The sequence below is a fragment of the Patella vulgata genome, chromosome 9 (assembly GCF_932274485.2).
Source record: "Patella vulgata chromosome 9, xgPatVulg1.2, whole genome shotgun sequence".
Lineage (NCBI taxonomy): Eukaryota > Metazoa > Mollusca > Gastropoda > Patellidae > Patella > Patella vulgata.
Window position 1 is genome coordinate 19,000,731 of NC_065887.2, and position 23,645 is coordinate 19,024,375.

The following is a 23,645-nucleotide window of genomic DNA, read 5'->3' on the forward strand; positions in this document are numbered from 1 at the left end:
TTAATTCAATGATGGGGCAATAATTGGTAGCCTGAAACCTTAGTCCTTGCTTCAGTCGAACAGAGTTATCTCCTTATCAGAGATTATCCAGTCTTTTGGTGACATGCCGTCATATTATGTAATGATAACAGGGATTGGACTACGTGTAATATTGTAGCCAATCAAAGTAGAGAACGCATTCGAGACAAAGATCTTTCGTTTTGGAGTTAAAAATAGTCCTACGTGGAAAATGCCAAGTTATTAAAAATTGTAGTAATATGTAAAAAAGAAAAATCATAGAAGACCGAATGACAGTATGGCAGACGAATGCAAGAAGGAAGATAGTCACGTACTGCATGTTGTAGTTGTTGGATTTCACCATAAAAAGGGGTGTCAGGTAGGTAGCAGACGATAAAAACAATTGTTAGCACTCAGCCAGTGACGAGTGACAATCAATGTCACAATCCTAATTGCCCCAACCCATGAAAGTCAAAACACATTCGTGGTATCAAGTTGCACATATTATATCCCAAGTAATGGATAAATATTTAGTATTTTTAGTCCGTGTAACATTCTCTACAAATTACAAATGATTGTATTTGTGAAGTACTAATCTAGTAATCATACAATATATGTGTGCCCTAATTTCACTAATTATTATCCAAAATAAATAGGCTTGGTTTTTTTGGGTTTTTTTTTTATTAATTCCTGCACTTCCCATGCAAGAAGACAAAGACTTTAAAATTATGTCAAAAGCCGATGTATGTTCATTAACTTAGTTATGGACTGTATGTTTGCAAATCGTGATTTTATACAGTTTTTAACAAATATGGTATTTATTTCAAGATTAAATATTTTTGAGGTTATGCCAGGTGCTATTATTATTAGTCAATAATCATCATTAGACAGTTAGCCGTAGCATCTGGAAATTAAGTATCAACATGTAAAGTGCTGTGTGTATGAAAGTGCAATAGTGACATGCTATATACAATGTCCCAAAAATATGTACAATGTACATTCGATGTCCTGATATGTCCAAAAATATACAAACTGCTTTATTTTACAACTAGAAGCAAAATAAAAATGGTTTTATTACAAATATACTCTGTCACACCCACTGTCTGCATGACTTGGATTGGAACACTTTTCGCTTGTTCTCCCAAACTACAAATCAGACAGTCTTTATTATATAATATAAAAATTGCATTTTTTTACATACAAAGTATAATCATAGTCTATTATAATACAATAAAAGATTTAGTTCCTAACTGACTGCATCAATAAGTAAGGCATATTGGTAAATATATTTACTAGCCACACAATGGACAGGTGGTGGTAATGTGGGCCATACGATCTTGTCATGGTTCTCTGAAATTTTACTGGCTACATGTACCACTAATACTTCCTTAGAAACATTATTGCTACAGACTACTACTCTTCTCTCCCTTTCCATTAGCAATTTTCTCCCATATATTTCTACTGTGCATAAGATAAAGTAAAATTTTCTTTGATTTACAGGTGGAATATTCTTACCCTCCATTAATACCTGGTAACAAGGTTGATAGTCATGACGTACCAAAAGAATGGAAACATTTACCATCGTTAGCTTTACCAGATGGTGCACATAATTTCCTAAAAGGTAAAATCTTATTTATTGTACATCATATAGGATTTATCTATTCTGTTGTTGTTGACGGTTTTCCTTAATCTTTACTCCCTCACATATGTAGAAATCTGAAAATTTCTCAACGAGGAACTAAATAATACATGGAAGGAATTATTAGTGAGCAGAAATTCGGCCGTGTATCTGTTATCACTCGTCACATCAATCAGTTATATAGAGGTATGACTCGTGTTTTCCTTTGGCGTTCGTCACTTCTGATTCAGGAAACCTGTATTACTCAGCTATCGTAGCAATGATCTCTGTGTTAAAATTATATTTGGAATGTGTTTAACCAGCTCTATCACATATGTGATAATGACTGGCACCAATATTGTCCTTTAACACAAATGAAATCAATTTTGTTACATGCATGTCCTATAATGTGAAAAATAAGATAGAGAGAATATATTTTAGGAAGATGAAAGGCATATACACCATTACTACCATAAATTGAGTTTGATTGAATTTATTACAGATACTGTGTTTTTCCATCTGCCTGGAAGAAATGGAAGTAATAAAACAGTGTATGGGGTATCATGTTACAGGCAAATGGATGCTAAGGTCAGTTTTCTGTCACTTTACTGTTTGAAAAGAAATTATCTTGTTTGCATCAACTCAATGTAAATAATGTTGAAATAAATGAAATAAAATGTAATGGGGGTCTGATATCCTACTTTTCTTCACCTGTTGGGACAATGGAGACAGGCATACAATATGCAGTGTACCATGCAGGAAACCAAAGATCGAAATTGGAACTTGATAGTTTGTAAGCCAGAACCTTACTCACCTAGCTCCCTATAGAACACCAATCAGTATACAAAGCTAAATTATTGATCAGTGTATACATTCATAATAATATCAATCTGATTAAAATACTGATCTACATTTTGTTTCGTTTTTGTATACTTTCAATGACCTCTACTACATGAAGATCTGACCGGTTGTATGGAAGGTCGCATCAGGGATCATACAAGCAGCTTTTGAACCTATGATCTCCGACATTTGTTTACCCAATCAGCCTTGATGTAATAGAATCTGCGTTTTAATCAGATTGTAATAATATTTATTTATTTAATAGTAAGTGCAGGAGGACCGCACTACACGTAAAACAAAAATCTACAAGATAAACCTGCGGACAAGACAGAAAATAGACATTGCACCAAATAAACAAATATCAAATCAAGTGAATGTAATAACACATTTTCATAATCTTTAAAGGATTTAAAGAATAAAGACTCAGAAGTAACAAGAAGTACAATACAGAAGAGTGTTTGTGTACTCAGTCGATTGGTAGGTTTTATTTGCACTAAACATCTCATTTTATTTGTTAAAATGGTAGAAATTATTAGCATGTCTCTCTTACCATCTTTTGACGGTCATTCATATCTATATGATGAGCAGACGAGACAACTACTGCTTTCTAAGGACTTGAACCACTTGTGTAATTTCTTTGAGCACCATTTAGTAATTGCTATATGCAATAAACACAATAACTATGGAACACAATAACTAATTTAATTAAAGAAATGTTTCGTTTAGGGTCCTCTAAACATTATCAAGCAAATTATGTTAAAACGTATAGAAAAAAAATGTATCTGGCAGATTCTAAATGCAAATGAATGTAATTTAACATGTGGCTGCTCCCTACATGTAGCTTATGTAATATCGGGACCATTACAAAAAATAAACAACAATTTGCCAGCTGGAGATTTTATTAGCTTGTTACAGTTATAATAATATGAATAATTGAAGCCTAAATGTGACAGACAGCTAGTAATCATTTTCCTTTTTTTAATTTTACAAAAAAATATAATTTTAAAAGAGTTCAGTAAATAATTAAAACAAAAATAATGTTGGTTGTCATCTTCTGTTCACTCGAGGTTCGTGGAATGAAATATCGATCAAGATGTTACAAAAAGATAAGATGGGGAACATGAAATCAATGTAAAGTAACATGAACACTTCAGACAGCCATAACTTCCATTCAGATTGATCAAACTGAATAATTTTTTGTATGGGTATTATTAGACTCCTATTTTAATTTTTTTTAGTTTGGAATATTTTGGTTTTAATTGTGATTTCATGTTTCAGCCTTTATATGGTATGATTAAAGCCAAGTTAGAGTTAATAACTCATGCTTATTTTGATGAAAGAGATTTTAGTAAGGTTGAACTCTTAGAACAGACATATAACAATATGAAATTGTCTCTTTCTGAAAATATGCTAGATGGCACCCAAGTTTACCTTGGTAAGTAATGCTTTTGTGAATAATTGAAGACTATATATCTGGAGATTAATTAAATTTATGTCGTTTAAGACATATCCAAATATAAAGTTCCAATTTATTAAAAGATCTCTCAAATATAGTTTAAATCATAACCTTTATGGTTATATAACCCTGTCAAGAAAATATGGCTATCACTCAACATACTGAGCTAAAGCTTTCAGAAAAGCTATTTGAGCATCTACTACTACTACGACTACTACCTTAGTTGTTTAATGTCTGCTTCTGCAAAAGTGATACCGCAGACAATCGATATTCTAATTTGTGACCCACTCTTATCAATAGGATGTGACAAGGAGTAGGGCCGCCTGTCCAACCTCGTGGGTTTTCTCCAGGTCCTCAGGTTTCCTCCCACTGCTAAAGACCCCTACGCACAAGCAGATTATTGAAATAAAATTAAACCATATGTTAGTCCCGAAATGACCTAGTTTGTGTCGAGTGGACGTTAAACCCCATTTCTCTCTCTCTCTTTTATCAATAGGTAGCCTGTGTAATCTGTGACTGCCAACTTTAATGCTTATTCTGGCTTGTTTTTAATGTAATTTCAAAACTATAATTATTGTTATTTTTATTTCATTATAGGTTTATCACCGAGAGAACTTGTTTTACAATTTAAGCATAAAATAGTTCTATTGTTTAAGCTAATGTTACTAGAAAGAAGGGTAAGATTTATATCAAGATAATAATGGGTTTTCAAAATGCAATAGTGGGGTTATACTATATACTGGAAAACACCGGAAAACAACTGAAAAACTACCAGAAAAACACCAGAAAACTACCAGAAAACACCATGTTATACTGAATATTGGAAACTCTGAACCACCTAGAATCATTCCCATAATTTGCCACAATTTGTAGTCCAGTTGTCAAATACAGTCAAGGGATAATCTAAACACAGACTTCAAACAATATATGTCAGATGTCAATTTATCAGTAGTACTGCATAAAAATTATAATTAACGTCTTACTTTAATCAGATGGATCTGTATTTAGAAGTTAAAGAAAAAATAAACTTTGAATTTGGGATAAAATCAACAAAATATTCTTTTCATGTCACAGAAGTAACTATAAAAGAATTTGAATGAATCAAAAATGTACAGTAGGCTCAATTATCAAATATGCAATATTTGTTATTATAAATGATTCTGGATTATCATACATTCAACAATGTGAGTCATAAAATGTAGATCCTTGAAACATGATGTTTATGAGAAGTGTGTTCGATCCCTGCATTTGCGAGAAAGTTCATCCAGACTTTCCGGCGTGGTTCCCCCTTGTCAGTTATGCAGGACGGAGATTCTGACAAGGACAGCTGTCTAGTCGTTTGGATGGGACGAAAAACCGAGGTCCCGTGTACACATTGGCGTGCACATAAAAGGTCCCTTGACAGTTGGAATTCAATATAAGAGTAGGCCGTAGTGCCGCAGTCTGTGCAAAATTTCCCTCATAGTACACTATATGGTGTATGCCCGTCTTCGTTAACCCAGTTCGGAGCAGAACACTATGACGTTTAACACCATTTCATTTCATTTATTTTATGAGGAGTCATTTAGCTCAGTAGTGATCTTTTGACAAATTAAAAACTCAAGAACAAAAACCTCCCTCCCACATCAGATGTTTTGAAGGATTGTCGGAGAACCAGAATATTTGTTTTGTATGGTCTTACTCCAAAAGGTTACATTAATTTATGCATGAAAATATTATTGTCATACTGTATTGTTTATTTACAGGTATTATTTTATGGTGCCCCAGTGGAAACATTAGGTGGTTTAATACTCACAGTTTTATCATTGTTCCCAGGTAAATTTCATGTCTATTAAACACATTTGTTCCAGATGTAGATACATGTATAGCAATATCACTTTCCCAATGAGGGGGTTGGGGGATCGAATGGTTTAATGCATGCCCTTTAGATCATAAGGTCTGTCATTAAATCAAGTGGTGTGGTTGCCTGTCACCTGTCCAACCACATGGGTTTTCTCTGCTTTCCTCCCATTGTTAAAGATTCCTACGTGCAAGCAAATTATTGAAATAATAATTTAACTATGTTATTCCCACAATGAGCTAGTTCGTATTTAGTGGGCGTTAAACCCCATTTCTCTCTCTCCCTTTCACCAAGAAAATAAGTATAATTAATATTGCTGTGTTCTGCTTCTTTAAATTACATAGCCAACATCAAAGGAAGAAAAGGTAATAAGCAAATTCAAAACTACAACATAACCATTCATTGAGATACATGTAGGTGTCCCAAAAAGAATAAGTATTTTCTGCCCCATGTATGACACCTGTCATTACTTTTAGATAGAGCAGGTGTTTGTGACATGGAATAAGATGGCAACCATTGGGCAATGGTTAGCAGCATTCACCAGTCAATTTGTTAAATATTCCCAGATAAATAAATGGTATCCGGCATTTTAACAAGTGATTGCCATACAAGATACGCCCACATTTTGCAAGAGATGGACAGCGAACAACGTATAAAAACAAACCAAGTGATTTTTCGTACAATCAGGGGCCATAAGTTATGATCCGATATTTGCGAATATCAAAGGAACTGAAATCTCTGTTATATAAACATACTTTAAGTTTCATCAAAAATCAGATAAAAATTCTAGGTCCAGAACCTTGGTATTACATACTTTTACACTATTTGCATACAAGGAACAGCCATTTTGTTTGGCAGTTTTGTTCCGATTTTCACGAAATTTAAAGTGAATCATCATGGTGTAGCAGTGATATAGATAAGCGGTTTTTAAAATCAAATGACAATTGTGACCTCCAGAAGGTCAACAAGCAAAAAACATGATGTTAACCGGTCATTGTCGACTATAGTCACCACAACGTTATACACCTAAGTGGTCACGGTAGACTAAAGTCGACCACAGCAAAAACCTTTTTGATAAGCCGCATTTGAGTATTTAGTTTCCTATTTAATTGATATGGCCACACATGCGTGTCAGACAGGAACTTGTCTTCTTAATGGCATGTGTAATACTATACAAAACATGTCTTTGTTCAACATTTTTTGACGAAAAACGTAATTTAACGATGTCGGGAATGTTAAAGACGCTCTCGATGACACCGATTCTGAAGACGATATTTCTGATGAAAAGGACTTAGAATGATTTGCAAATTATAGATCAACTTATCCCCTTCAACTTTTTTATTGGTGTCAAGAGTTTATCACTCATAATTATTCAACAGTAGTCGATTGAAATAGGCATGCAAAATATTTGACGTCAGCCTTTATTTAGCCTGACCACTCGACGACATGATGTTAAATTATGTTTACAATCAGACAGAAATTGTAACCTCTAGAGTGTCTACTAGCTGAAAATATGTTTTTTCGTATAACCAGGGGCCATAATCCATGAAGTTACGGTCCGATACATGCCAATATTGAATGGAACCGAGATCTTTAGGAGATAGACCTATATTTCAAGTTGCGTCTTAATGGGATCAAAGTTGTAACCTGTAGGGTGTCCACAAACAAATTTTGGACGGACAGATAGGGCCAAAAACAATATACCTCCACATTAGGTGATCTTTTTTTTTACAAAATATTTTATTTTCTAGAAGGGGTGAGACTAATATAATGTTAAGCAAATCCAGGCTTTTTCCTTGTCCACATCAAAGCTTGAAGTTGAAGAAATAACTACATGAGAACCATCACATGTCGACCATGTGATGCTACATCAAAAGCTTCTGATATATTGTCATATAGTAATGCCTCCTTTCATGGAAGAGTTCCCTCCCCTTTGTTCTTTATTGGAGTCTTTGGGAGTTATCTCCCATATGTGGAATCTTTAGTACTTAGAGAGGTTGAATAAAACATGGCCTATCTACATGTGGTTTTTAGCTTCAATATATTTTAATCCATGACATCCATGGTGAACCAGAGAACAACCCCCACAGAGCAATATATTATCACCCAAATTGTTGCTACTTAAGCTAATTAGAATGATAGCTGAAGCTATACAAAATCTTTTTAAATTAGACCGTTAATGAAAAACTTTCATTGTTGATTAATCTTTCAGGTATGGTTGAATATGGTTTAGATGAAGCAGTTAATAAATCATCACAAAAGGTTTCTTCTTCTTCTCTCAAGATGGCAGGAAGTGATCAAGAGGAATCGGATGGTTATTTGGAAATAAGTTACACAGAGACAGGAAGTGACTCGCCCTTATATACCAATGTGCAATCTAATTTATCTGGGTCTCGATCTCATCACAGCATAGATACAGAACCAGAATCGCCAACGATTCCTCGTGATGACATATTTACCCAACATTCCCTAGAAAGCTCAGATAATTTACATCATAAAAAAAATAAAGACAATACTGATGAGTTATCTCCCTCTGTGCATAGTTACCATAGTGATAAAACAAAGGTTAAAGGTAAATCTAATAGTAGTCATAGTAGTGAACTTAAAGGTCAAGGTCATAATTCTGGCATGAGCAATCAAGCAAAAAGTGCCCCGGTTGCAATAGACAATGCTACCAAAAAAGAAAATACATCAAGCGGTTCTTTGCCGACTTCTGAAATTATTTTTGCTAAAGAAAGTAGTCCTTTACAAGATTTGTATAGTATTACACATGTAGAAGCCATACAAACTGCTAAAGATAATGAATTGCCTAGTGATCATTCTCAGGACCAGCTCGATAATTATAGTACCGATAAATCACTTCATCAAAAAAAGGAATTGAGTTTATCAATATCCCCAAATCTACCAGTACAGAAGACAATGAGTTTAGATATAGAAGATCTCGATTCACCAGAAAGCATAAGTAAAATAGATAGGGAAGATTGTTTTTCTTGGGAAGATGATCGTCTCTTATTAGCCATTAACGATGATATGGACACAAAAGCTACATCTGATGAAATGTCAGACCAACAACAAGATGTTCGAAAAGTTTCAAAGGGAAATGACTCTGAAGGTTCCGATTCACGTCCATCAAGTAGACAAAGCAGTCCAGGTGTTAGGGCTGCCATCTTGAAAAACAAACTGTCATCTGCGTTTGGCAATTTACAATCCAAATCAAAGGTCAAGAGTGAAAGTTCACCAGTAGAAATGAAGCCCTTATATGGTGGACCAGAATTACATCAAGATGAATATGGTTTCCCATTGGCTATTTTCACAAGGGTAGGTAATTGAGAAGCACACTTATAAAGTTTTTTTGAAGATCCATAAAACTAGATAGTCACCTCTTATTTAAATATCGACACAAAAAATTAAAATTTGCTACTGAATTAACTGTTACATGTTGCACTTCCAAGTGGAAAAATTCATATATTGGGTCTTTTGCAAATTTTATTCTGAAGCTCAAAAGAGTGTGTCCATCAAGATATATTTCTCTCCATCCGTCTACTTAATTTTCTACCCATAATAGTTTAATAAAAGTCAACAGGAACCAAAGTCGATATGATATGTGAATACAAATTCCTATTGAAAAGATCTTTTTTTTTTTTAATAAGGTGAAAACTGATATTCTTTTGATTGTATAAATTTCCAGGGCACTGTTTGTCATCCATATCTTAGTTTACAATACCATGACATTCTACATGACATTACTATAAGAAGCTTTGTGATTGGTGCAACAAATATACTCTTCAAACAACGGAAAAATCTATTGGATGCAATTGTTGAGGTGAGTGTAATCTGCTCTATTTGAGTATTACAGATGGTGACTGACTGTAATTTCAGAATTCATTAATAAAAAATTCTGATCATGTAAAATAACTTTTGATGAAAATTCTTATAGCAGAACTCTTGTTCGATAAACTCCACAATAAAGATCTTGTAAAATGTATTAGCACACAGAGAAAAAAGGGGTTTCCAGTCTTTTTTTTTCCGTTTGTTTTATTTTTCTTGGTTATTTAATCCACTTCATGTTGATCTAAGTAGGGATATTTCTTTATAGGGCATGTTTGGTAATTCCAAGATTGAGATTAGTTGAAATTCCTTGAATTAATTTTGTACGACTTTGGGACAAGTATGATTTTGATAATGGTTTATGGCCATTGGTTATATAAAAATAGCTACAGTAGCAAGGGTATGATTGTAGCAGTAGAGATCTTACTAAATTTCAGCTTGACTACTGTTAATTTTACTGACTTCTGAGTAGGAAAAATAACCTTGGCCCTTACATTTCTATTCATCAGGGTGGATTGGGAGGCCGAATTTTCTAAAATATTCGCTTTGGATCATAAGGTCTTTCATTGAGTCAAATGGCATGGTTTCAATTCCCAATTTGTACGTGACCAAGACCTGGCCTGTCCAACATTGTGGTTTTTTTCTGGGTTCTCCGGTTTCCTCCCACTGCTGAAGACTCCTAAAGCGAATTTATGATATCAAAATTAAACCATATGTTAGTCCTGAAATGACCTAAATTGTGTCGAGTGGATGTTAAAATCCATTTCTCTCTTTCTCCCCTTTCTTTAGATCAAAATAATTATCACTATTTTATTTTCTATATTTTAGATTGAAGAAGGTAAAATCGAAATACATGATAGAGAATTACAGAAACATCTACATTTAACAACCGCTGATTTAAGATTTGGTGAATATATTGTTAAAACAGTTATTGAAGATAAAGATATTTACTTAGATGGAACAGGTTTGTTTATTGCTCTAAATTCCATCATAATGACAATGAGAAAGTAACAAGAATATAGCAGAGAGTTTGTGCTAGGGTTAGGAAAAGAATTCCTAGCTGGAGAACTTATATACCTGTCAATCAAACTACATGGCATAAATTTAGAACTTTAAAGAATTTAACCTTAAAACATAGTAAATACAGTTAAATTTATAGTTTTTGTGTGTACTTTTTTTAAGAATTAGGATGATGCTAAGTAAGTTACTTATTCTTTAGAAAAAAAGCTTATGTTAGGTGCGGGTTCAAAACATATGTTAATATGTTTTTTCAAAGATTCTGTTTATTTTTCTTATGTTTTTTTCTTTACTAGTATGGTCAATCCCAGTTCAAACTTGGGGGGTTGGATGGCTTAGTGGTTAGCACGTGCGCGCTGTATCATTAAGTCTGTCTTTGAGTCAATTATGGAAATAATATTGAACCATATGTTAGTCCCGAAATGACCTAGTTTGTGTCCAGTGGACGTTAAACCCCATTTCTCTCTCTCTCTCTCTCTCCCAGTTCAAACTTAACAACCATGTTTCTAGTATGTTTGATAGAAGAAAAACTAAGGCCATGTTACACGGTGTAGTGTGAAGATAACTCACATGCTGAACATTATTATTTTTATATTTACAGAATGGGAAGGAGGTGATGAATGGTTGAGAGCTCAATTTAGATTATATTTACAATCACTATTAGCAACCATGATGCAAGATGGTAAATACTCTGCTCTTACTTATACTTTTTTACAAATATAATAAAAACATAAGGCTACACAAAATAAATGTCTTGTTTCTCGGGCAACTGACAGCTGAAACTGTAGGGGGGGAGGGCGGTTTATTTTTTTTTTTTATCTCATTTCTGGCTAGAGGATGGTGCAAAATAAAATTTGCCTATTGTTGAAAATTGTTGGGGCTTGTATTTTTTTTTTTTTTTTAATAAGAAAGTCATTACTTGTCTACGGTTTTGCTTTCAGTTATATATTATACATACTTAGAACATAAACCCAAAAATCAAGTCTACTCAAACACTGAACACTGACTGAAAGGAAAATAATTTTCCATATTTAATTCACGTAATGTAGCTTACTAATGGTAATAGTGACAACCATAATTGAAATTGGTTTAAAATAAAATTCCGTACGACTATTAATAGCCGTCCATAATAACGACAATATTTTAAAGAGTAAGCCTCTGTCAGCATGTGTATCATCATCATCACGGTAAACGACACTTCGATCTAAATCTAGTATCGCTGGTTTATAATGATTGACCTAATTCCAACCAATGTCACGTGTCATCGGGATATGACTGTTTCTCAGGTTATTCGGTGTGTTTCTCAGGATATTCGGTGTTCTATCTGGGGTTTATATCGAATGACTATTTAAATTTACCTAACAACTCGTCAGTAAAACCATCAAATGTGTAATCCAATTATTATTTTCCGGATTATCAAAACTACCGTTAAATGTGCTAATGACCCAGATTCTGACTAAGGTATGGTGACTATCATCGTATCGTATTCGTAGCCACAAGTTATAATAATTAACCTGTTCTACGATTCATTGTTTTATAAGTAGGATTTTTTTAAACATGGACCGACTGAAGCCGGCAATAATGAGCCGATTAAGATCGAATGATTGAAATACATTGCATTGTTGTCAATGACTTTCGGTGTTTAACACGATTCAAATTCTAGTTCACAAGGGGAGGTAATTAAAATCACGTGATACAAAAATGGAGGTTCTTTCGATATCAATAAAAAGGACCCGTAAATGAGCGTTTACATCTGAATCAGTTTAATACATTTGAATGGATATTCACGTATGGGGCATGTAGATACATGCGGCATATTTTTTTTATGACTTGCTTATCGATGTTTGGGCGGGCGTTACATATTTTTTTTTTTTCATCAAGACTAATAAATAGGCCGCTTGCGCAACCAATTTTGCGTGCGGGCGGTGCCCGAGAAACAACTTATTTTATTTGTGTTGCCTAATGTTGTATGAGAACTCCAGAATGTAATTAAGGTACAGTCTAAACACCTTACTCAATTTCATTTTAAAAATATGACAATGATATTTCGAGGGTGGGAGGCTTGGGCAATTATCATTTCAAAGTAAGTCATCAGGTTTTAGTATGTGGCTGGCTGATTAAACGGGAACCATTTTGTTAGTGCAGTTTATTTTATAACAAACTTCTGATCTGACAGACTTAGGGATTTGACATCAAAACCGACCATTTTTATTTTTATATTAGGTTATTTTATAGGTCCCATCTTTTTCTTCTTTTTAGATATAAAGTTGCAGGAAGATTTTGGTTTAGTTTTTATCTCTGCTTGGAAGACAACTAATAATTATCGTTACTGGAGTTCAGTGTCACATCCAGCCCTTCACAACATTCCCACAGGGTAAATATATGCCTGCTTATCATTTTTATGTCCTTGAATCCTTGAATGGAATAATCTGCAGGATTTCCAGTGAGATTCAAGTAGCATAACACTGGAAAACTATTTTATGATTAAATCAAATTTAAGAAAGCAATACTTTTTTAACCATCCTCCAAAAATCGGGTAAATTGAATTGGGTGAATGGTACTACCATTACCTCAATTAGATTCTTGTATTTTCATGAATCAATATTTTCATTTTAACAACTGATTGTCATGTGAGCATAGTGTATTATCTAATGAAAGCCTTATACCACTTTACTGAATGACTTTCATTATTTCACACCATTTAGATTTTGGGTTCCGATTAGGAAGAAGCAAAATATTAAGAGCCATTCCACGAGAAAACCATGCAGAAGGTTCGAAGGTGGGGGTCGGTCGATTGAGTTCATATTTACAGGGTTTGGTCGACCCATCGAGCCTACTCCCCAGCCAAAATCGTCGATTTTAGAAATCAACCGTTTCTGAGATACAGCCCGATTATGTTTTTCAGCTAATTTTCGTCATTTTCCGGTTAAATTTCGACCATTTTTGTAGCATTGCTATAGCCGTTAATCGACCAATGGCAAACTAAGTTCTGGTTGGTGATTATAGTCCGGGTCTCACCCTACCATATTATAATGGTCACCCAGTGCAACCTCTCTTTCCGTAGGTGTCATGACACTACACAAAATACGTGTCTGCAGACACCTGAATTATACCCTTTCTTCAAATTGCGATAACTCCACTGGAGCTGGGTTTGCGATAAAAATGGAAATCGTTTTATTTGCCGCTTGACCTGTTCTAACAATATAAAAAATAAAATCGTTGTCAACTAACCTTAAACAGTATGAAAATTTGTGTCGAAAGTTGCGAATTTCGTCACTTTTCGCGTCGAATTTGCACTTTTTAAGTGTTGGGATTTCGTTTGTACATTCCGGACATGTCCTACGCTATTTCATCAATCTAGTCTTGAACAGAAGACATTGCTTCTCTTTTGTAGGACTATTTATCAATCCAATAAGAGTGAGTATCAACCTTATCTACGTGATTACCTCGGTGGTTTTTCCATTGCCGGACAATTTAATCTCATTGATATCAACCGACAGCACGTAGAAACTAGTCCTTGATGTCACATATTATCCTGATAGTATATAACATCCTATTAAACCTTAAACCTTTAACTTATTTTCCGTAATGAAACTACTTCTTTTAAGACACCATATATAAATTCCCATTTACAGTGACACTTTCCCGCGATCTCGATTATCGCACGAAAATCGCTTACCATATAAGGCAGTGGTTACTACGAAACTACTGTATGTTTTATATGTTAACGGTGTTGTACGCCATATGCTGAAGTTCTGTATGCCTTTTAGAAGCTATTTAACTATCAATGTAATTTCAAAATACCATTTTCCGAAAATGATTTGACATCAACACAAGTAATTCTCATTTCGGACGTCTTTCTTTCATTTGCTGCCGTATAAACAAAGACTCGTAATTTTGGAGGAATATTACTGCCATGAATTTGATTGAAGCAGGCACGGATCGGCAAATTTCATTCTATCGTATTACGAAAGCACGTAATTTTATAGGAATATTACTGACATAAATTTGAATACCATACGGGAATTAAATATGAATAAGCGGTTGCCATGCAAGATACGCCCACATTTTGTAAGAGATGGACAGAGAACAATCAAAATAAAAAGCGATTTTTCGTACAATCAGGGTCCATCATCCAGTATGTTACAGACCGACATGCGACAATATCAAAAGGAACCAAGGTCTTTGGGATATAAAAGTATATATAAAAGTTTGATCAAGTTGAATAAAAATTGTGACATCAAGAGGGACTACAGGCTAAAAAAACGTGATTTTTCATATATTCAGGGGTCATAACTCAGGAAGTTACGGTGTGATATGTGCGAATATAGAACGGAACCGAGATCTTTGCAATGTAAACATACATTTTAAGTTTTATTAAAATCGGATAACAAATTGTATTCTCTAGAGTGTCCACAATCTTGGAATTACATATTTTTACACTATTTGCGTATGAGGAGCGGCCATTTTGTCCGACAGTTTTGGTCCGATTTTCAAGAAATTCGAACTTAGTCGTCATTCAGGCGTAACGGTGATATATTGAAACAGATTTTATAATCGGATAAAAATTATGACATCTAAAAGAACTTCAAGCTAAAAACACGATTTTTCGTAAAAATCAGGGGTCATATTCCACGAAGTTACGGTGAGATATGCGCCAATATCGACAGGGACCGAGATCTTTGGGATCTAAACATATATTTCAAATCATACAAAAATTGTGACCTCGAGCGTGTCCCCAACCCTGGAATTACAGACTTTTACTCTATTTGCGTACGAGGAGCGGCCATTTTGTCCTGCAGTTTCGTCCGGTTTTCACGAAATTAGAGCGTCCCCATCATTAGCGGGGAACGGTGATATATTAAAACGTTTTGTTGAAAGTGGATAAAAATTGTGAGCTGTAGAGTGTCCATAAACAAATTGTGGGCGGACAGGGACGACGAAAATATACGCCCACACGAAAATGTAGGTGTACAAAAATAGCGAGGTGTTCCTATTTTTATTACGTGCGGATTTGAATATTTTGTCAACATTTTATAAAGAAGAAAACGATGTTCTGACATCACAAACTATTCTTATTTCGGAAGTTCTTCATTCATTTGCTGTTGTATAAACGAAGACACGTTTTTTTGAAGGAATATTACTGCTGTGAATTTGAAACCGAAGCAGGATCGACAAGCTTTCATTCAATCAATGTATTACGAAAACACATAATATAAATAACATAAATTTGAATACCATACGGGAATTAAATAGAATGAATGGAATGAAATGGGATTTAACGTCCTACTATTCTGCTTCTAATGGGCTAATGAAGACGGGTGAATTAAATATAAAAAATATCGAGGCGCACCTATTGTTATTACATACGGGATTTGAATATTTTGTTGAGACGTGATTTTTAATTGTGGTATGAATCCGTCTGCTTAAATAACGATAAGAGTTATGCCTCTTTACTTTCGGTAAAATGTCCGACTAGAAAATTTTTGAAATTGGATTTATAGACTGGATACCAAACCGCATCGAGACTGAATATTTTGGCAAAGCGGGTTGAAGGGGAGCTGGATTTGATATATTGACCCTTTGAATAACAATATAGGCGATTGGTTACCTGAATATTTTCATACTGTTGCAAGTTAGCTGACAAAGATTTTATTTCTTATGTTGTTAGAACTGGCCAAGCTGCAAATAAATTGTTTTAATTTTTACCGCAAACCCTGCTCCAGTGGAGTTATCGAGATCTGAAGATAGGGTACATTTCAGGTATCTCGAGACACGTCTTGTGTTGTCTCCTGACACCTATGGAAAATGAACTTGAACCGGGTTACCATGATAATGTGATCAGGTAAGACCCTGACTATCACGAACAACCAAAACCTAGTTCTCCAGGGTCTTGTAACAGCCGTAGTAGTGCGACAAAAATAGCTAAAATTTCGCCTAAAATTGGCAAAAATCAGCCGAAAAATGTAATCGGCCAGTATCTCGGAAACGGTTGATTTCTGAAATCGGCGATTTTGGCTGGGGAGTAGGCTCGATGGGTCTACCAAACCCTATGAATATGAACTAAAACGGCCAACCCCCACCTTCGAACATCTGCATGATATTGCATGGTTTTCTCGTGGAATGACTCTTAATAGGGTTATGTTGTACTCTATTTACACTATAAGACTCGGACAAGCTTTGCCTTTATTTTGCTTGGCGTTATTAAAACTATGACAGGTTTTTATACACCCACATGGAAATGTGGTCGTATATTGCCGTCGTCCCTGTCTGTCGTCCACTATTTCTTGTGAATACTCTACAGACTACATTTATCATCTTATTGTTTTGAAATTGATATATGTCGTTTACTTTAGTGGGATGAAGAATCCTATTTAATTTCAATAATTCCCCTTAATTGTGAACGACAAAAGTTATCTTCCAATCTGTATGAAATTTATATGCATTATTTAAAATATGTGAAACAAAGAATCCTATTGAATTTCGTCAATTTTTATACGCCCACATTGAAATGTGGTCGTATATTGTCGTCGCCCCCGTCCGTCCGTCGGTCCGGCGTCCACAATTGCTTGTGGACGCTCTAGAGGCTAAAGTTAATATCTGATTGACCTTAAATTTATACACAGTGTTTAAGGTCTTGAGACAAAGAAGCCTATTGATTTTCAGCGACTTACGATAATTACTGCCAGAGTTATGGCCATTGATCACTTTGAAAAATCTTGTGGATGCTCTAGAGGCTAAAGTTAATATCCGTTTGAGTTTAAATTCATACACAGTGTTTAAGGTCATAAGATAATTACTGCCAGAGTTATGGCCCTTGATCACTTTGAAAAATCTTATGGACGCTATAGAGGCCAAAGTTAATATCCAATTGACTTTCAATTTATACACAGTGTTTAAGGTCATGAGACGAGAAGCCTATTGATTTTCAGCGATTTCCGATAATTACTGCCAGAGTTATGGCCCTTGATCACTTCAAAAAATCTTGGGATGCTCTAGAGGCTAAAGTTAATATCCGATTGAGTTTAAATTTATACACAGTGTTTGAGGTCATGAGACGAAGATTCCTATTGATTTTCAACGATTTCTGATAATTACTGCCAAAGTTATGGCCCTTGATCACTTCAAAAAATCTTGTGGATGCTCTAGAGGCTAAAGTTAATATCCGATTGACATTAAATTTATACACAGTGTTTAAGGTCATAAGATGATGAAGCCTATTGGTTTTCAGCAATTTCTGATAATTACTGCCAGAGTTATGGCCCTTGATCACTTCAAAAAATCTTGTGGATGCTCTAAAAGCCAAAGTTAATATTCGATTGACTTTAAATTTATACATAGTGTTTAAGGTCATGAGACGAAGAAGCCTATTGATTTTCAGTGATTTCCGATAATTACTGCCAGAGTTATAGCCCTTGATCACTTTTAAAAATCTTATGGACGCTGTAGAGGCCAAAGTTAATATCCGATTGACTTTCAATTTATACACAGTGTTTAAGGTCATGAGACGAGAAGCCTATTGATTTTCAGCGATTTCCGATAATTACTGCCAGAGTTATGGCCCTTGATCACTTCAAAAAATCTTGGGATGCTCTAGAGGCTAAAGTTAATATCCGATTGACATTAAATTCATACACAGTGTTTAAGGTCATAAGATGATGAAGCCTATTGGTTTTCAGCAATTTCTGATAATTACTGCCAGAGTTATGGCCCTTGATCACTTCAAAAAATCTTGTGGATGCTCTAAAAGCCAAAGTTAATATTCGATTGACTTTAAATTTATACATAGTGTTTAAGGTCATGAGACGAAGAAGCCTATTGATTTTCAGTGATTTCCGATAATTACTGCCAGAGTTATGGCCCTTGATCACTTTGAAAAATCTTATGGACGCTATAGAGGCCAAAGTTAATATCCAATTGACTTTCAATTTATACACAGTGTTTAAGGTCATGAGACGAGAAGCCTATTGATTTTCAGCGATTTCCGATAATTACTGCCAGAGTTATGGCCCTTGATCACTTCAAAAAATCTTGGGATGCTCTAGAGGCTAAAGTTAATATCCGATTGAGTTTAAATTTATACACAGTGTTTGAGGTCATGAGACGAAGATTCCTATTGATTTTCAACGATTTCCGATAATTACTGCCAAAGTTATGGCCCTTGATCACTTTGCAAAATCTTGTGACGCTCTAAAGGCTAAAGTTATCATCCGATTGACTTCAGATTGATACACAGAGTTTAAGATTTTGAGACGAACAAGTATATTGATTTTCAATGAATTTTTATGACTTGAACAGTTAAATCCATGATATTAAAAGCTTTGCATACAAAACGTTAGCATGGGGCTGAACTTTATAAAAACCAAACAAATTCTAATAGTTTTCTGATTATTACTTCGTGAGTTGTTGCTCTTAATCAGATTTTAGTGTATTATAAATGTTTCATTACCGAAAAAAGTAAAATTATGCGATAATCCTTGTTGACTGCCCGGACGATTTAGCTGCTGTGGGCGTATGTTTTGTTGCCTGGCAACCTATCTTTGTTAATTACATTTAGACTTATGGCCCTTGTTTTGCTTTGTTGAACCTTGCTCGAATGACAAAAATTATCACCTGATCTGTATGGGATTTATATGCATTACATGTATTTAGATTAGTAAAAGGATAAAGTCCGTCGAATTCCAACAATTTCTGTTAATTACTTCTAGAGTTAAGGCCCTTGTTTCAGTTTGTAGAACCTTGTGAACCCTCAAATGCCGAAAATTATAATCTGATCTGTATGAAATTGTCTTGTAAATGTCTCCCATTACCTCAACAAAGAAAAAATATGCGACAACCCTTGTTGACCATCGGACAACTTAGCTGCTGCGGGCGTATGTTTCATTGCTTGGCAACCTATCTTTTTCTCTCTTTTTTTTTCAGTCACCCATTTCAAGGTAATTTAAATATGAATGATATTCGGATGAGATTATCCCAGTAAGTATATATAATTTATCTCAGCTGTTCAACTTTCAATATGGTTACATTTTTGATTAACTGTGTCACTATATATTTTAATACTATTGTATATTATACATTTACTAACTGTTATATCTACTTTGTGTTATTTTCTTTAGTATTATTTTGTATTTTATTAGTTTTATTATTTGTCTATTTGTATTTTATATTTTAGTACTATGCAGAATACTGAAAGAGGAAAGAAATTAAATGCTGCTGTGGTACAGACAGGAAAATATATGGTAGAAACTGGCAAAGCTGTTGGTTAGTACAGTCATTTGTATAAAATGCTGAATCTTGCCAATTATTTCATCAGTTTTTGCATACACTCTTATCTACATCTTAAGTTTGAATATTACATAATTCTCTGTGTCAAGCTACAACAAATGACATGAACAGTGTGCAGTTGATGTCGTAGATTAAATCTATAATGTAACATCTGAACACTTTTGTAAATTATGTAAATGTTTGATAATAATATATGACAGACTTTTAATTTATGTTACAGGTGGTGCCTTAAACCATGCAAAGTCAGCTGTATCATCATGGTTCAGTAGCTGGCGACAAGAAAAACCAACCACTCCCCCCTCTGATAATACAACTATGTCACCAACAGAGGAAGAGGCAGCCAGTTCTAGGAAAAGTTGAACTGTAGAATTATCAAATCGCTAAATGAATTCTTATTTGCATTTTTTACATTTTGTTATGTTATGATATTTTGTTGCAGTGATCACGTAGAGTAAAACAGTCTGTGAAGTTGTTAATGTGTCAATGCATTTAAAATAGTGATTACCAAAATATGGTGTGTACCCAACATCTATTTGGGGGTAAATTTCAGTGTTTTTACTAAAAATCATTGGATTTAGATAAAATTAAACTTTTAATAATGTGGTATATTGCTGATTCATTGCACATATTTTACATTATAAGAAATCTTCAGAATGTCGATAGGCATTTATATTTATTGTACTTACACTTAAAATATTTGGTTTACATTGTATATTAATTAATGGTATGCTACTTATTTCATTTTGTAAGTTGTAAGTAATCATCCTGGATTTATTTTGTGTGAATGTTTTTGCATTGATCAGGGATAGGTTGATCAAAGGTTTGTGGTTTCATTAATCAAATCTTCATGGGTGGATTGATCAGTTACTTATAAATCTATTGATGAATGGTTCATGTATAAGTTTGTGAATGTATTAATCAAATGTTCATGGATGGATTGATCAATTTCTCATAGATCTATTGATGAATGGTTCATGGATAAGTTTGTGAATGTATTAATCAAATGTTCATGGATGGATTGATCAATTTCTCATAGATCTATTGATGAATGGTTCATGGATAAGTTGATAAACATTTTTTGAATGCATTAATCAAATGTTCCTGGATGCACTGATCAATTACTCATGGATTTGTTCATGGATAAGTTGATCAGTTACTTATAGATCATACTCCTCGCAGTGTTGTTTCATTAGAGCTAATCCCACTAAACACTGCTTTAATGGAAGCAAATTTCTGTTCCAAATTATGACTGGTCAATAGTCCGATTAACAACCAATAGCTAACTGCCTAACAATATCATAACATTTTAAACAAATCTCCAAATTGGACCAAATATGATACATAACGTTACGTCATGACTCACGATTTTATTATGCCCAATTAACCAGTGCATAGCAGAATATTGCAGAAAAACTAATTGCGTGACAAACGAGGCTATCAACACAAATGTAATGTAAACAATACTGTATGGAGACGAAGAATACTTTCACCATTTTTAATACCTTAAATGACTGTCCAAAGTTTTAGGGAAGACCCCAGATTAAACTAAGGGCTGTGATGTTGCTGTACTTGGGATAGATTTGATTGAACGGGAAGAATAGACATACTCCCTCAAAAGCTCTAGTATCAGAAGCTAATCCAGCAATGGGCAGAGAGGGATTGCTCGGACCATTGCTTCAGGAATATGCTTATAGATCTATTCACGGATACACTGGTAAATGTAAAATGGAAGGGAAGATGATAATTTATTCAGTAATTCATGGATGAATAGATCAGTAATTCATGGATGAATTGATTAGTAATTCATGGATGAATTGATCAGTAATTCATAGACAGATAGATAGATCAAGAAGTTATTAATGAGATTTATTATTGTATATTTTAATATTTGTGGTTTGATCTAGATATTGTATTTATAGTAAACTACTGTACATGTATATTATGGTAGAAAAGTGCTAAATGGGTGTATTTATTACTAACTTTATATATATTTCAAAATTTTTATCAGGAGTTGTTATAGTATTAAATAAATGTTTATTTTTGTTGGAATAATTCTAGAAGAGGTTACTGCATGTGTATTATGAATTGTTATTATATTTATATGTATTTACAATACAAACAGATTTTCCATTATTACCTTAATTAGATAATGGTTATATGCAATATGTTCAAATATAATAATGTAGATTGCTTTGTGTTAGTACAGGGGATTATTGTATTGGTTAATCACTCACATGCTCACATTATCATGTGGATGTATATTGTCCTCGCACCTGTCCGCCCATTCAACCGGCCGGGCACCCGTCCATAATTTGTATGTGGGCACTCGCTGATTGTATGAAAAATCACATATTTAGCTTGTAGACACTCTAGATGTCACAATTTTTATAAGACTTTGATGAAACTTGAAATGTATGTTTATAACCCAAAGATTTTGGTTCCTGTCGATATTCGTGCATTTATTGGACCCTAACTTCCTGGATTATGGCCCCTAATTGTACGAAAAATCACATTTCTTTTTTAGCTCATTTTCTGTCCATCTGTTGCAAAATGTTGGCGTATCTTGCATTGTAATTGCTTGTTGTGCATTGGTCATCAGGCATGTAGGGTCGTTTTTAGTTACCCACGAGAGTGGCCCGCCCCATGATAATCTATGTTGTGAAGGTATGTTGTGCGCTGCTTTGCCTGGGGGGCATATAATGCTGTTAAGGCATGTGTATTTATTTAACTGACATGTATTAAACTATATTTACTAATTTCAAATGGGTATCCTAGCTTTTTTAAGCAATGGGTTGTTTAGGTAGGTTTGCTTTAGATTTAGAAGAACTATTTAGAACAAATAAAATAACATTCTGGCATTATTTATTCCTAATGTTTTATGTAATTATTAAAATGCATAATCAAGGTCTTAAAAGGGGTTTCTATAGCAACTAAAAGGTGAAAGAGAAATATGTCACTGATATGTCTGGATAGGGCTTACTTAGAGATTTGAGATATAACTGTATTACACTGAAGTAGAATGAATATTTTTTAGGTGTGGACCTAAAATTTTATCATAAAATTAATTTCAAATAATCACCATTGGTGATGTGTAACCAGATTTAAGTCTAAATATACATTTTTGCCGAATAGTCATTTCACAGACTTGTTGTTAGATAATCTGGAGTAGCTAATCTTATCAAATTTCTATGCACCATAATTTAGATTTTGCACAAGGCAACAATTTAACAAAAATCCATTAAACCAAACCATGGCATGTTACATAGTTTTAGTATTAATGGTGTTTTGTGTATGGAAACAAGCTACTGTTGAATTATTGAATCTTTGTTGAAATACTTTGTTGACTATTGAATTGTTAAATATATATTAATATAATACATGTAAATCTATTCTACATTTTTCAATAATAAACTTTTATCATACAATTTTACTGATTTTGTTTTTGATATGAGTACAGTTCAGTCTTATTGTTCTCTTATGTCACTGGAAAGCCTGAAGGTGACCAAAATTCCTTTCAGACCCTCTTGTTCCCATCCTAGGCTGAACTAGCCTTTGAAACACGTCTGGGGCTAGGTCGTAGAAACATCTGTAACTGTGCGGGAGAGCTTTGCATCCAATTCTTTATTTTATGGGAAGCCGATAGGTTTCTGTAGTAACAGAGTAATATGATAAAGTTACGAATCTTTGAGATAATGCAGTATCAGCTGCGTTCTGGAAGGAAGGTAGACTGTTTAGTTATTCTTATGATTGGTTAGGATATTGTT

At 34.1% G+C, this 23,645-nt stretch overlaps 1 protein-coding gene across 1 annotated transcript; it reads left to right on the forward strand.

The window, feature by feature from the left end:
• The first annotated feature begins 204 nt into the window (after positions 1-204).
• Positions 205-23,306, forward strand: LOC126807762 (late secretory pathway protein AVL9 homolog). The gene is made up of 15 exons (XM_050532545.2): positions 205-376; positions 1,498-1,618; positions 2,118-2,203; positions 2,861-2,932; positions 3,734-3,890; positions 4,509-4,588; positions 5,657-5,726; positions 7,964-9,069; positions 9,440-9,574; positions 10,408-10,543; positions 11,198-11,278; positions 12,856-12,970; positions 19,519-19,572; positions 19,769-19,857; positions 20,102-23,306. The coding sequence occupies exons 1-15, from the start codon at positions 296-298 to the stop codon at positions 20,239-20,241; spliced, it is 2,523 nt and encodes an 840-aa protein (XP_050388502.1). The 5' UTR covers positions 205-295; the 3' UTR covers positions 20,242-23,306.
• The last annotated feature ends 339 nt before the right edge of the window (positions 23,307-23,645 follow it).